Below are 15,819 nucleotides of genomic sequence, written 5' to 3'. Positions count from 1 at the left end.
ATCATGCAAATAAAGGGGAAAACTGCAATCTTTTTCACTGTTTCACTAGTACATTTAAAACAACTCAAACATGATTGTTATTGTAATATTTGATGTAAGCTGTCATAATACACATGAAGTAATGTGTATATATAATATATATATACACATATATATACACAAACATATATATATATACACATATAATAATATGCTGATGTCAACAGAAAAGATGCTTAAGGCAAATAAATGTTTTTTGACTAAACGGAAGATGTAAAGTACTCCTAGGTATAAAATATAATATAATAATAAAAGATACCAGTAATGGCATTTCCTGCCCAGAGATAAACTGTTTGTCTTTTCTGTTCAGATTCTGTTCTACAACACAATCAGTCAAGTCTTTGGATAATACGTTCTGCGTTCTGCGACACATCAAAAATAGTTTACTAGTATCGTGCTGTTTAACGTTATATTATACATGTTAGATTTTACACGTTACATTTCCAGCCACAGTTAAAATACATACAACAGACAGTGTGGTTCTATGGAAATCTTTTCATCTATGGCTACTTAGAAGTACAGGAATAACATACCATCATGTCACCTGATAGCAAAGGGTGGACTGGTTATCAAGAAAGCTGCTGAACAGTCAAGTGCCTCTTATTGCAAACAGTGCCATGTTGCCACAGTGCACTTGAACAAGTGTTGTCACTAAAGTAAAATCAATTCTCCTTCTACAATGACAATAGTATTGGTGCAATAATGAGGTGCAGTAAGAGGTGGACGCCATGGGAAACAGAGTGTCATCCTGCACAAACCCTGCTAACTACATCTCGTAGATTTGAGCTAACTCTATATTGAGATTTGACTTATTATGCATTTCATGCTTACTGGCTGCAGGTAGTCAACATAAGAGAATACCTCAGACATGTGAGTGACTCCAGGCCAGCTGGCTCTGTCTCTAACAGAGAAACGACTGCCTTTGATCACTGACATTTTGTGAAAGATCGAACATTGATATTTGCACATATTTTTAGTTTTGATTACAAATCATAATTTTTGATTTTGCTAATATTTGTATGACCTAAACACATTCCTTTAATTTATGAATGAAGGTTAAATTTGCATTCTGTATAATTTATTTTTCTTTAGGAACTTTTGTTATTAATCAGATGAGGATCAGCTGGTATAAGAGGAAGGGGTGGGACTGAGTCTCGAGTTGTTTTTTCCTTTGTGTAGAGCGGGGCATCGGGACAGTCTTTGACCTCACGTTAAACCGATTATGTTTTGCTGTTAAATTTGTCGAAAGTGAAAATAAATAAATCAAGTGACGGCAAAAGAATCAGCGTCTACAAGAGTTATCACCTGGACTACTTAATGTGTGAGTCAGAAAAGGAGCCTCGTAACGTGGCCCAGTATAGAGGAAGAGGAACAAAGAACGGGCCACCACATGCACCTTTACCATTGTGCAAGTCTCTTGTTTTTCTTGATGTACAGGACTGTACTGTGTTGTGATGAATGGGGACATTATGAGAACATCTGAGTTTTTCTTGGTTGGGCTGCTGTAAAATGATGTTTTTTATTTTCTTGATGTGTGTGTGTGTGTGTGTGTGTGTGTGTGTGTGTGTGTGTGTGTGTGTGTGTGTGTGTGTGTGTGTGTGTGTGTGTGATGTGTAAGCTGGCTCCTGTTGAGTGCTGGTGGCTGTACCTCCACCAACAGAGGCTCCTGGCTATCTGAACTGATAAAGGCCCATCCAGAGCTGCAGACTGGTATTTAATTTTGACAGGTTCTCATTTTCTGACAAATATTTAGAAATGCCACAATAGCAAAACATAGCATCACAGACCCATTATTTCCCAGTCCAATAAAGTGGTTTCAAATTTGGTGTTGGGCCCTGACCCAGACTCTGAATAACACTGTGGTAGACACAGATACATTATGTGTGTGTATCATTTTTATCATATCCTCTCACGGTCGCTGCTGTGCTTTCTGTGGGTGTGTTTCTGAGCATCCAGACACCTCACCCCCTCCAGCAGCATGGGAGTCCCGTGATGTGGGTCTGTACAGAGGGAGAGAAAGAGATGAGGGCAATGGGAGAGTTTGTGTTCACTCCTGGTATTACAGCAGAGTTAATACAGTCTTTGTCCATTACTTTCTGTATCAGGACACTGCTGGGTGCATTATGGAGCTTAGAGCATGGCCACTTACCAGAGAAAACATTTAAATCTTTGTTTTTTTGGATGTCAGGTCTCACTTAACTTACTGGTGTCTCTGTTCCATTAGTGTCCCAGTAAACCATGACAGTGTGATAGTGAGCCAGCATGCACAACACCAGGACCCTGAAACTGAAGCAGCTAAACTGAATTCAGTCATCATTCATTTTATTTTTGACACCTGTGCTTTTCCTACAAAATGTCCTCTGTGAAACGGACCTATCACTCTGCTCCCTCCAGCACATCAACCTCCTCCTTATGTGTTGGACTCAGTGTTCATGTGTGTATTAGTTCCTAAATCCTCGACAGAAACTTCTCAGGAAATCAAACTCAGTGTGTGTGTGTGTGTGTGTGTGTGTGTGTGTGTGTGTGTGTGTGTGTGTGTGTGTGTGTGTGTGTGTGTGTGTGTGTGTGTGTGTGTGTGTGTGTGTGTGTGTGTGAGCTAGCACATACCAATGACCTTGGCCTGGAATCTGACCTTCAGACTGCTGCCTTTTCTCCCTCTGGTTGCCAGAGTGATCTCCTCCTGCAGCACCCCCTCCTGGTGAGTCCTGTACTCACATGTTACCTTTACTCCTCCTTTAAGAGAGGGAGAGGATTCATCAACATATACATTTACCTACACTGTTCAGTTGCGTCTTAACAAGGAAAGACGTAAGGGTCGGATAAGAGAAGCACGTTGTATGTTCTACTGGTGCGTCAGATGCACTTTGAAACCTTATTTGTCTGTGCAGGATATTGCTCCCTCAGCTCTGCATCAGACAGTGTCTCCTGAACTGTATGGTACATATTTGACGCACAGACTTCTTTGAGTCTCTTAAGAAGGCTAGGCATCTTCAGATATAATTATATATATATATTCTACATTGGACACATATTGAAGAACTACAGTCTCGTGATGTGTTGCCAGTGTGCCAGTGGATCAGACTCATTGGATGTGTTTTTGCTGATGAAAGAAGTCCTCCCTGAAGACAGCCAGAGTTAAAGCCTTTACACACAGCAGGCCTATGAATAAACCACACAAATAACACAAAATACTTGGCTGCAAATATGTCTGCCCTGAAAGGAGTACTAAAGTTTGCCGGACTACAGAGTCTGCCTGTTGTTGTACACTATAGTGTGTTTTGAATATGTCCATTTCACAAAATGTGATTGGTTGATGCCTTTACGTGCAGTGCGAAAGCTCAAAAAGCTCCCAAAAACATTCCAAAGCTTTTTTCAGTGCGTATATAGAGTATACTACATATATATAAAGTATTATGATGATAACTATAGTTTGAAAATTGATATTGACGTGGGAAATAATGGCACAAAAAACCACACTCAGTGTGAGAATGCTATTCACACATTTACTAGTGGAGCAGTCGGGCTAGGCAAGGGTGCAGGACTCCAGCTCTCTATAGCACCTCCTGAGGATGCTTGCTAGAGGGAGCAGTAGGTACCTTACAGTGTCCTAAACACCCACAATGCATCTGGACCACACCCTCAGGTGAATGGTAAATGGACTGTACTTGTGTAGCGCCGACGACTCAAAGAAAGAATTGTAATTCACCCATTCACACTCATTCATACACTGATGACAGGAGCTACCATGCAACCTGCCCACAGCTACGTGAGCAAACATCATATTTTTCCAAGATTAAGGCCGCCTGGAATCATTATTCACGTGGTCATGTATTTTTTCTATAGTGTCCGAATTGTAATTCAAATTTGTAGAATATGTTTGAAGACACTTGTTTCCCACAATGCACTGTAATATATAGTGAATATTGATACTCGTACTGATACTGTGTAGTGAAATACCAATGAGGGAAAAGTAGTTAATTCAAGAGTCTACAGCCATGTGAGCAGCTCTGTACATGGACACAGCGGTGCTTTGAGCTAAATGTTACTATAAGCATGCCAACATGCTCACAATAAGAAATCAGCTTGTCAACATTCTCTGGTCAATATGTACACATATTTTAAATGAGCTCAGTTATCTCAAAGCTAGTTTGCCCCACCTGTATCGGCTGACATACAGCGATACAGCTGTATCTGCAATAAGCTAAGCTAGATCAGCCTCAGCAGTTTATCTATCACCAAAGTATTGGATGAATTGAAATTGTAACCTGATGATTTGTGGATGAATTGTCTGGGAACCTAATTGTCTGCACACAATCTGTGCATATTTGACAGGGTAAGAGCTGGTGGTGCTGGCCAGGAGATCACCAAAGTCAGTAGGCTTCCTCCTCCTCTTCCTCCTCCTCTGTATACTCTACCCATCTGATAGTTGTTGAGATATTTCAGTTTGGACAAAAATGTTGGACTCACTGGCCAACACTGCCATCACAAAGGGACTACAAAGATCCTAAGGGTAAAAGAGAGGTATGTGTCGGAGCATTTTTGCTAAACTGACAGCTGTGCTGGACTTTCACATTAAGCCATGGTGGCATTCCTCCTCAGCTCCACCCAGGCTCCATCTTTTTGCTTAGCTCTGCATTTTCTGGCTCCAGTAACTAATAAGCTGGTGGTGAGCCATCTGAAATCATTGGCCTAATTAGAATACAGACAACCATTGATCACGCCAGTAATCTAACTGTAAACTTGCATGTGTTTCTAAAGAAAAAGGCGAGTGTGGAACCCCAGAGGTCAGCTCTTGTTCCCCTTTGTATTTGTAGATCTGAGTGTGTTGTAATTAGAGCTGCTACTAATGCACAGGCTCTTGGTTACTGCCTGATGACAACAGAGTTTTAACGTCTGTGTCCTCCACAAGATCGATGGGAGAAGACTCTGCAGAAAGGGGGAAACAGAATAATCCTGAAGAGAGGCAGAAAGATAGACTGCACAATGAGCCAATCAGCCCGCTGCACACAGCCAGTCTGGCAAGCCATCATGGTAGACCAAAGGCAGAAAACCAAACTGGTGTAGACTTCCATACCACAACCAACCATTCACTCATCCATTCGTGTGATCACAACCATCACACATTCAGACTCTCTCTTCACAGATCCTGCCTCCTTAAGACAGCCACTACACTGTTCTGTATGACTGGACTTACCCTCCAGTGTGGAGTTAATGCGATGGATCCGCAGGTTGGGGAACCTCCGAGTTGGAGAGGAGGAAGGGAGACAAGAGAGCTCTTTGCCCAAAGTGGGGACATCCGGGACGGTGAAGACAATCTCATAGCAGTGGTGGCTCTTCAGGAAACCAGCCTGGAGAGAGGAACGATGGAGTAGAGTAAAGAGTAAAGGAGAACGTTTAAGGGGCTAACATTCTGGAAACAGCTGTCTGCTGTGGCTGAAAACAACACTCAGAGAGCGCCGACAGTGACCCAAAGCTACACAATGAGCTGAAGCTACAAAAGCCGCGTAAAGCCGAGGTGAGCAGCAGATTCAGCTGATAATTCTCTGTAGGTTCATCACTATGAGTGACACACATTATTTTGACGTGCCTTGAAACAGCCCCTCTGGTTCCATGTTCTCACACCCTCACATATGGACACACCTTGACCAAGTAGCTGCCATCCTTCTCTAGGACAGCAACAAGAGTGCAGAGGTTTGACTCGTCGTCTCTCCGTGTTGGAGAGCCGGGGGACTCGTCGTCATCAGGGAAATGCACCCCACCGGCCTTGGAGGTGGAGCCTGGTGATGGAGTGGAAATACAGGGTTTAAATCATCTAGCAACCAAGGCAGGAACAACTATGATGATGTGATTAAGAATAATAGATAAATACGAGGACCTATCTGCAACTAAGCAAAAACAGCATTGTGAATTTAAAAAAGACTGAAGATGCAAACAGAGATGGAGGAGAGCAGATTTGAGTCAACAGAAACATCTCAATAAATGAATCTCTGAATTATCTCCCCCACTCACATTATAAGTGATCTGAGAAAGTGTTGTTATGGAGTATGCTACTGAGCTGCACAGTAAACTGTTGTAAGTCTAATAAAGGGAGACTAGAGGGTGAGTTACATCATCAAACACAGATACAATGATTTGAGGACAAAGTGCTCAACTTCATCTTCTGACTCTTTTGTGGTGGTGCATTCTGGTCGTACTTTGGACAACAATCTACACAAAGTCTAAAGTAATGACAAAGTGAGACCGAAATGAAGGAAGGGAGCCATCATTCTACAGCTCTGCTGCTTATTCCTGTGTATTATCGCTGACATAACCTTTTCCACTGTTTCCTGTGGATCCCTGCATACGATGTCAAGTACACCAGCTAGGCTTCCAGATGTCAAATAACTGTATGAAGGCCAGTCAACGGTAGCATTCACACACACACACACACACACAGTGTCAAACCTACCTTTTCTTCCCGTTGCCATGGTAATGCGGTTAGGAATTGGGAAGTGTCAGACAATGCCTGAGAGATGTCATCACTGACCTCCAGAGTATGAGGACAGACAAAGACAAGAGAAGACAACAGAGAGACGGTGCCATGCCTGTGAGGTCTGACATTTCACAGTAAAAACTCATGTTTACAATGTTTACTGAGGTAATAAATCAAGAGAGAAGTAGAGTCATTTTCTCATAGACTTCTATACAACCAGAGGAGCTTGCTTTAACACATGAAGCATCGGCTTCATTTCACAGAATCTGAGGTCAGGAAAGTGAAAGAGCATCACTTGCTCATTGCTCAAGTCCATTGGTCAACAGATCAGACTATGGTTGTTCTTGTCAAGTTTTTAAAATAAAAAATCAAATGATATCTTTATGAGGTGAAATCTCTGAAGTTGCAATACAGTAGTGTAGCTTTAAGCTTCTAGTCCGTGGGTGACTAAGATGAGGAGGAACTGTAATAAGAAAGACAAACCTCTTATTTTGTAAATAGCATATGGGATGAAATTCCATTTAGATCCTGCAATAATGCATTCTTTATCAAGTTTAGATTGTTTTCATAAAATGGTACTTCTCGCTCCAAAAAGGTATTTGTGAACATTTTATGTATTGACATAAAATCATAGCTTTTCTGAGCCAGAACAAGTCTCTTTGTAATCAGATGTTTTTCTCTCATGGTGTGGCTTTAAAGTAGTTACAGTGTCATGAGATCATAGTGTCTACACCGACTGCAGCTACTGAGAAGAAAACAAACTAATATGTTCTCCTTACATTTGTGATTGTTTTCACCACTATGAAAAGAAATGACGTGAACACTCCTGATTCACCTGGACCAAAGTAAGGGGCCTGGGCCTCAAACATAGTCCCTTCACAGGCTACAGTGAAGCGAGGAGGACGTCTCCTTCATGTCTACACCTCTGCTCACAACGCACGAGCTTCCCTCCTTCTCAGCTGTACGTGACCCGTTTGAGCACATCGCACTTAAGGCGTGGTCGCATAATGTTAGAATGAGCCATACTGCACGCACTGACACAAATATGAAAGTGTCTCGAGCGGTCAAAGCACAGACACACGAGCATCTCTCAAAGGCGCAGTGACATGAGATCAATCATATGACCAATACGTACCGCTGAGTTCGATATGCCGGACGTTGGAGGAGCCTCTCTACATGAATACATTCATCTATTCATAAAACCATGGGGACACGCCGTCTGTCCCCTCACAGCACCGGCATCTGTCCCGCTGAAGCGCTGCCACAATGAAGGCTAATGCGTTGACCAGACGGAGAGAAGGCTCACACGTCTTTCATTTGCGCGGGCGTGTGATTTCTCGGCGGACACGCGCATGGCATCTGTGTCTAGCCTGAAATCCTTTTATTACCTCAGCTTTTGACCAACATTATATCTTTGAATGTTTGATTCTAAAATGACATAAACATAACAAGTAAATACATGATGTATAAAACTAGGTTGCAAATTAACCATCAACATCAAGTATCAGATCAAATAAACAGCATTAAATACATCTGTATCAATAACCTAGAAGATAATTAACAAAGACACTGAACTAAATCTATGGTTTAAATACACGTATACTGCCATCTACTGGTAGAAAGGGTGAACACGTTTACACTGTGTCTCCTTATACAGTCTACCTATTATATGAAACATAAAACGAATAAACATGGTATTTCTGTATTTTAGTTTTTTCGATTAAATGATAAAACAATCAATTAAAACGTACACAAACCACAATCAGCATTTGTTCAGTTTTCATGAAATCAGTATTATCATCAATTTCTGTGTTTGCTTTTTGTTACTTTCCATGTTGCATGTTCATATTTGTAATTCATGGCACAATTCAACGGGGATCAACTCATTATTTTACTTTCGCCATTGACTACGTTGTGGTCAACCGGAAGGGGCAGGACTTCGCCTCTTTAAGTCTGTGTAAAAGAAAATTAAAAGAGCAAGACCAGGCAGCAACCTCCGCTTCTGAAAAGTGAAGCCAATGCAGAAGTTCCTTAAACTTGTCCCTCCTGTGAACAGTCTAATTAGACCTAATTTATACTTGTTAAATCATAAGTTTGTTCAGTTCTTATCTCTAAGGAGAACGCAGGGAAGGTGATTTCCAGAGCAACTTTAAAACACAAATATATATGTGAGTGTGTAAAGAACTTTTTCATAGACGTGACAACGTTTAGATGAAGACTTGTGACCTTTGAAAAAGGTCTGGTCTTAATATCACATGTTTATTACTGGATCACTTTAGCATATGAACACTTACAGCTTTACATAACTTGTGAAAAGAATGCTTTGACTTACTTCAGTTTTGATATGATGTTTTAAATGTTAATGATATGCGTACATTTAATACTATGATAAGTTAACTTACACACTGAATACCTCCTAAAACCACATTCAAAGAAATCATGCGTGACTTAGCCTGACTACCAATAGTCTCTACCTCTACTTAGATACATAACATTAGCTTCATCATCATTCATTCTGATAATTAAAAAAGGGAAATGTAGATTATAGTTCTGTGGATGAAATCATTTTTGTTTCATATATTATGTGTTAGCTTCTGGTTACTCTGCAGTTTAACTGCCTGAGAAATCAAGATCTGAGCCAGCTCCTAACTTTTTTGATTGTGTTAACTACGAAATCAACAACTGAATTACTCTTCTCGGCTACATCTCTGGCCTCTTTTTCATACTTTGCCTGCAACTTTTCTCTTTCTTTTCTCAGTTCTCTGTCACGCTGTTCCTTCATTTCATTCATCATGTTTTCCATCTCCTTTTCTTTCTCCTCTCCATCTCTCTTTCTCTCCGCTTCTCTCTCTCTCCTCTCCCTCTCTCTCTCCTCATTCATCTGCTGCTTTACCCTCTTCATTTCCTCCTCTCTCTCTTTCCTCTCCCTCTCTCTCTCAGCCTGGAGTCGGTCATTCAATTTCTTCATCTCTTTTTCATATTTTTCCTGTATTTTCCTCTCCAGTTTCTCTTTCTCTTTGTGTATTTGCTCTTCTTTCTCTTTCAGGATGCGTTGTTGTTCCTCTTCGATTGCCCTCTCTGCCTGTTGGAACATCTCGTTGGTGTAGTGGCTTCCTCCGTTCTTCTGGGCTACATTTCTGATCTTCTGGAGCAGCTCAGTGACCTGAGAGCGACCCTCCAGCTCATTATTGAAGACATGGTACTGGCCATCACATCTGTCCACAAGTTCCTGCAGGTCTGAGCAATCCTTCAAGAAGTCCTCAATAGATGCGTCTTTAAGAAGGTCACCATGAGTAAAGAGGACCATGCTGTATCTATCTGCAGTCTGGCCAAAGAGTTCTTGAATTCTCTGCACTGTCTGCTTTTCCTCTTCAGTGTATCTGCCCAGCTTGATGACCACCAGGAACACATGGGGTCCAGGAGCAGCATAAGAGATGCACTGGCCGAGATCTTTAGATGTTTTCTCCTTGTCAAACCTGGTGTCAAAGAGGCCCGGGGTGTCGATAACAGCAACCTGTTGTCCATCCACCACAGCTTCGCCCTTGGAACAGTCTACAGTCATAGACTTGGCACTGAACTTTGATACAAAGCACTTTCGTCCCAGAATGGTGTTTCCAGTGGCACTCTTCCCAATTCCAGTCTTCCCCACCATCACTATCCTCAGCTCCTCGTCATTTTTTCTGCTGCTACCTGTGTAGAAGAATGAGTGACACTGAATAAGACTCTACATCAGGTTGTACACATGTTGTACTCAATGCAACTTGTACAGATATAGGAGAACAGAAGCATCCATTCTGCTGCTTTGACAGAGACAATAAAGGAGTTTGTTGGAGGTTCCAATTTACAACAGTTGTCGCAGACTTTCATTTGAGACAAATACATGTTCTCATCTGGCTTTCTCTCCATCATGTAATGTGTCTTCCATATTCTGTTCAGTTCACCACTTACAGGAAAAGGCAGCAGGTCTTTTAAACGACCCCCTCTGCCAGCTGAAAGTGGAACTGCAAGGTGGAAACCTGTCCACCTATCCAGACTGACACATTTCTTTGAGGGTGCCTACGATTTTAAAAATCAAAATAATTCCTGATAAAATACAAATTTTAATAATAAAAGTTTGTTGTGGGCGACTGTAGCTTAGTGGAGAGCAGGGTCGTCCAGGATCGGCGGTTCGATCCCCAGCTCTGCTGTTTGCATGTCGATGTGTGTCCTTGGGCAAAACACTTAACCCCAAAATTGCTTCCGTAGCTATCAGTGTATGAATGGGTGAATAATGACAAGTATTGTGAAAGCTTTGAGTAGTCGGAAAGACTAGAAAAGTCTATTTACCATTTGTCAGTCACATCACTTAATACTTAACCTCCCTCCAAGAGACAATTCAACCTCCCTACCAAATAACAATACAATGACAAAAACAGAACAAATGAACTTTTTACTCAGATTCTTAAAAACAAAAGCTCCATTCATCAGACTCAACTATTGAACATTTTTATTTTTATTTTCTGGTGATGAAGAAATTATGATTTTAAGGGAAAAGAAGAATTCCAGAATTAAAATCTGCTTACATTCTTGGTACTAAAGTCAGAAAAACTAAATGTATTTGCAGTTCTACCCAGTAAGTCTAACACAGTATTAGTTTATAGGAGGTACAGAGGAACATTTCATCAAATTAGATTCAGCAGTGAGCACTGCTATATCAACATACAATAATTGACTTTAAAACATAAACACAGTTTCCGACTTACCTAGGTTTCTGGCCATGTTTGTGTTAAAGAGTGGAGTAGATACTGCAGCTGAAGTTCAGACAGTTCAGAGTGCGTCTCCTGCAGCTCTGTTAGAACAACCGTATGTACTAAACCACACCCATAAATAGATAGGGGGGTAACTAAAGCTTTTTTGGAGGTTTTGTTTATGGAATGATTTTTAATAGATGAGAATAAATGCTAAATACAATATAGTCTTTAATCATTTTGGAGAAGTATATACGTAGTCTTGGCTTAACAAAGAAAGCAAGAGACATTAGTTATTCTAGTTGAATTAATCAAGATAGTATTACTATTAGCTTAAAAAATCTCACAAGCTTTGTCACATAACACATTCAGTTATTACAAGAGCTTTAGTGTAGTAAACATTTTAAAGAGTACTTTCAAATGTTTAAACCTTGATCCCTTTGCAAAACACATCCATGAATATTGAGAAAAAAGACAATAATCTAACTATGCATACATGATAATGACTTAGTATATCCCAGATAAATATGGAACTTGTGTGGAGAAAAGTGTTTCTCGATGACCACATGCTGGATTATTTGTCACAGCGTTTCCTATAACTTAACTTTCCTTTACAAGTTCCCACTGTTGTTTGACTTGTATTTTCTCTTTGAATTCAGCCTTTCAAAGAAGGTTTATTCAGTCTGACAGTTTGTCCTGTTTATCTGACTCCTGTATCCCTGCTGTACTTTCAGGAGAGTCCCTGCGTTATCTTAAACATCCCTTGCTGAGCATTTACAAGAAATGGCAGCACTTCTTTAAAGCAGCACAAAGCTCCCCCTCCCCTTCAGTATTTACAGGAAAAGGTAGCAGTTCTCTTAAATTCCATGTGATATTTTGGACTTTAACTTGTTCATCGACCTATGTAATAAATTATACAATGATTAACAAGAATGACATGATTCATTGGGCAGAGCTGCAAGACATTGTGAGGCAAGTTTATTTTAATATGACATAGTACACAAAAAGACAATTCAAAGTGCCTTTCAAAATGTATTAACCACAGTAACCAGAAAGTGCATCAATAAAAATGACTGTTCAAATTTGGGAAAAGAGAAAAAGAGAGACTTACAAGACAGTAAATCTTTAGGTTCTTTAGTGCTTAAGGTTTAGTCGATTCAACATATTCACACGGAGGACATATTGCTCTGACATCGTGCTCAGGGTGGGAAGGAATCTCCCTGAAACTAGTCAAACTGCTGTATAACTATGGCGAAGTGGTGCAAACATTTGAAGCTAAGTGTTGAGACAATCGACACGTGGGCAGATTTGTCTGTAAAGATCCCCAAAAGAATCCAAACAAAGCTTCACGAACAAAGAGCATACTGATAAGAGTTTGAAATGGTTTGTTGCATGTAGAGTTCTTGAATACTCTGCACTGTCTGCTTTTCCTCTTCAGTGTATCTATAAGAGATGCATTGGCAGAGATCTTTAGATGTTTTCTCCTTGTTAAACCTGGTGTCAGAGGCCCGGGGTGTCGTAACAGCAACCTGTTGTCCATCCACCACAGCTTCGTCCTTGGAACAGTCTACACTAAGGGCGAATACACTACATGTATTATCAATCATGTTTTATCACCATGTGAGAATGGTGGGGCAGACTTTGGAGCAGGGTCTTTGGACAATATTAGAGACAAAAAGATATAAATGATGAATATATTTTTCCATTAGCAGAATTACATTTTAATAACCAGCACGAATTATTTAAAATGTCATATAATCTTGCAACTAAAAATAAAAATATTGCAACACCACTGTACTGAGATGTTAAGGAATCCCCTATCTAAACTTTGTTTGTTGCTAAATATCTTGTTTTCTATGTTGGATTTGTAAACCTAAAAATGTAAAAAAATAACATTTCCAATTGTTATGTGAACAGCTGTCATGCTGTGTACTGACTTCAAAGCTCTCAAGGTCACGCTAGAAAATTAGAATAAGTTATTTGGAAGTCTACCATTAATACGTCTTGATTTTCCTATACATAATATCAAAATACATAGTCCTTTCTACAAATGTCTTGGAATTTACAAGGAAATTATTAAAAATGAAACACCTGTAAATCAAAGCATAAGTGATACATTTCTGAAAGATTGAATTCATTAAATAATTCAGTTACTTTTATGAAAATAAGCCAGACATAATCCTCCATATGCCAGCTAAAGAGTCTGCTGTTTATCAGACTTGAGCTCCCCCTGCATAACTCCACACCTCCCTCCACCATTTACATGAAATGGCATCAAACTGCAGGAAATAGTGCACAGCAGTTCCCCCTATGGATTAAACATGGAAGCAAACAGAACATACTGTTATCAGCATTGTGTCCGACTCAGAGCTGCTTAGTGTGACCAACCTTTGATGTTGTCTGTGAGGATGACGTATCAGAAATGTACTCTGAACCCGAGTGGGGCTCGCCTTAACTCCTGAAGTCTTGAGGTTTATGAGGGCAGGACTTCTAAATTGCAGGCAATTGTTGGCTTATACATGTGTGAGTTGCAGCACAGGAAGAATTAGGTCTTTGTGGTATCTGCTTTTGTGACAGCAGACGTGGCTGCAGAGCTGCTGGCGGCTTTGAATGTGGGTAGAAAAGTACACAAGCCATATCTTAGAAAGAGGTCTTAGTGGCATCAGCTCCTGTGATGGTAGAAATGACAGTTGCTACAGAGCTAATGATCGCTAGGAAAGACGGTCGACGAGAGTAAAGCGGCTGCGGGAGCACACATTCTCTCACCGCTTCTGTTCAGCTTTGATTGTCTAAAGGCATGTACTCCAATTGTGTTGTAATAGTAATAGTTGAATGTTTCCAATTCAACTATTACTGTACTTTATCATTTTCAAACGCTGCAGCGATTCAGTCGTTTTTTATCCAGCTAACACATCAAAATATACCTAGATTTACTTTGTTATTTATTAAGATTTTTAAAAGTTGATAAAGTTGTCATGGTAACACAAATTATTTCAATCTTAATTACAATCCTATTGTTGTTGGTGGTGTTTTCCATATGAAAGGGCCCAAAAAAGATTGAGGTGGTGTGTTGTTGGATGAAAAGAAGAAAAAGAAAACAAATTATATATATATATGAGTATTTCAATGAGTATTTCTTCATGCTAACACCTGAAACTGATCAAAAACATCTTTTATTCACACATTTATCCGGCTTGTGAGTTACAGTTCAGGTGTATGTTGTGTTTTTTGGTAGATATGTGGCATGGATGAATAAAATACAAACAGCACAGAAGATTGTGCACAACCATATTTGTTTATTACTAGATTATTGCCCACAGGTTCCTCGCTGTATAGAAGAACATAACATAGAAATGAAGTGAGAATTGGTTTAACATCAGAAATGACGGGATGAACAATGTATCCTGCGAGTATCTGTCACTATACCCTTCGTTCAAAAGCACATACACACACAGTGTGTGGAATGATCTGTACAATAAATATGCATACCTGCTTCACATACCACCTTTAAGTTACATCTGTGTCATCAAAATGCACATGTAAACACACAAGATACATGTGAGGGGGAGTGGATGTCAAAGGATGAAAGATGTGGTTTGTTGGGCCAGAAGCACGCACACACACACACACAGACACACACACACATTACAAACACCAGTAATGTAAATTTAAATGAAGCACCGTTAAGTAAAAGCAAAGTGCTGCAAACTGAAGTGCAAAAATAAAGAATTGAAATCCCCCAAAGCAACAGATATCGGCTTCTTTCTCTTTCTCTCTCTCTCACACACACACACACACACACACACACGCTCACGCAGGTCAACTGCTATAAAAATGTAGGAAGTAAATCATCTTTATTAATTGTATAAATATTGTCCCTGTAGCTACTGTTAGTCAATCAAAAACAGTGTTTTTACATGTGTTAATGGCGCTGCAGCCACACGGTGCTTAACTGTTCTCTCCACATAGAACCAGTGCAGTGTTTCCATCAGTAGTGGGCCTTTTGATTTCTCCTAAACTTCCTCCATGAAGGGAGGCACAATGAATCCCAAAATGTTCTTCCCCCTCCGCCGTTTACAAAAGGTATTCTACATATTAAAGGATATTTCATATTTTGTAGTTTGGGCCATCATTCATATCTATACTTACTAAAATGAATGCTGAGAATTGGGAACACAGTCTCAATATAATCTGACAGGGAACAAGCACGAGCAGTCAGACCACCACTTTACACGGAGGAAAAACCCAAAGTGACGTGTGTCCATTGTAAACATCCACCACAGTCCACAGACAGCGTGGGTCATTATTTTACTGTCGTCCAAACCAGTTTGCTTAACCTCAGGGTTGCTTCTTTTTGATCATGTCACGTGTTCACAGATCTCAGCGATTAGCTTGGATAGTACATTGTTATTATTACTGATAGAAATGACGGCATAACTACATAAATAAGATCCAAGTTGTAATAAACTGCAAGTTTACTTGTTATTTGAGTCGCACACTTTCTTTCCCCATGAGAGCCTCCAGAAGTGAAGCCAGCGCGGTAGAATGCAGACTGTGTTCGGTTAGATTTGGTTCAGTAGA

General features: G+C 40.2%; 2 protein-coding genes across 3 annotated transcripts; both read right to left on the bottom strand.

The window, feature by feature from the left end:
- Positions 1-1,938: 1,938 nt before the first annotated feature.
- Positions 1,939-6,506, bottom strand: adisspa (adipose secreted signaling protein a; the record flags this gene model as incomplete). Its single annotated transcript, XM_079158766.1, has 5 exons — positions 1,939-2,039; positions 2,647-2,772; positions 5,234-5,387; positions 5,680-5,816; positions 6,488-6,506. 5 exons carry the CDS (start codon positions 6,504-6,506, stop codon positions 1,939-1,941), a joined length of 537 nt encoding a protein of 178 aa, XP_079014892.1.
- Positions 6,507-8,722: 2,216 nt separating this feature from the next.
- Positions 8,723-11,344, bottom strand: LOC306696379 (GTPase IMAP family member 9-like). 2 transcript variants are annotated; one of them, XM_079159979.1, is made up of 2 exons: positions 11,254-11,344; positions 8,723-10,201 (listed from the first exon to the last, which is right to left on the bottom strand). In XM_079159979.1, the coding sequence occupies exons 1-2, from the start codon at positions 11,267-11,269 to the stop codon at positions 9,138-9,140; spliced, it is 1,080 nt and encodes a 359-aa protein (XP_079016105.1). In that variant the 5' UTR covers positions 11,270-11,344; the 3' UTR covers positions 8,723-9,137. The 2 variants fall into 2 exon arrangements, with proteins under 2 accessions (XP_079016105.1, XP_079016106.1); XM_079159980.1 differs by having other exon boundaries at positions 8,723-10,197; positions 11,254-11,278.
- Between the last annotated feature and the right edge of the window lie 4,475 nt (positions 11,345-15,819).

The sequence above is a fragment of the Pholis gunnellus genome (genome assembly GCF_910591455.1).
Source record: "Pholis gunnellus genome assembly, chromosome: 5".
NCBI lineage: Eukaryota > Metazoa > Chordata > Actinopteri > Perciformes > Pholidae > Pholis > Pholis gunnellus.
Note: the sequence above shows the minus strand (reverse complement) of the source record. Positions and strands in the feature narration are given on the sequence as shown.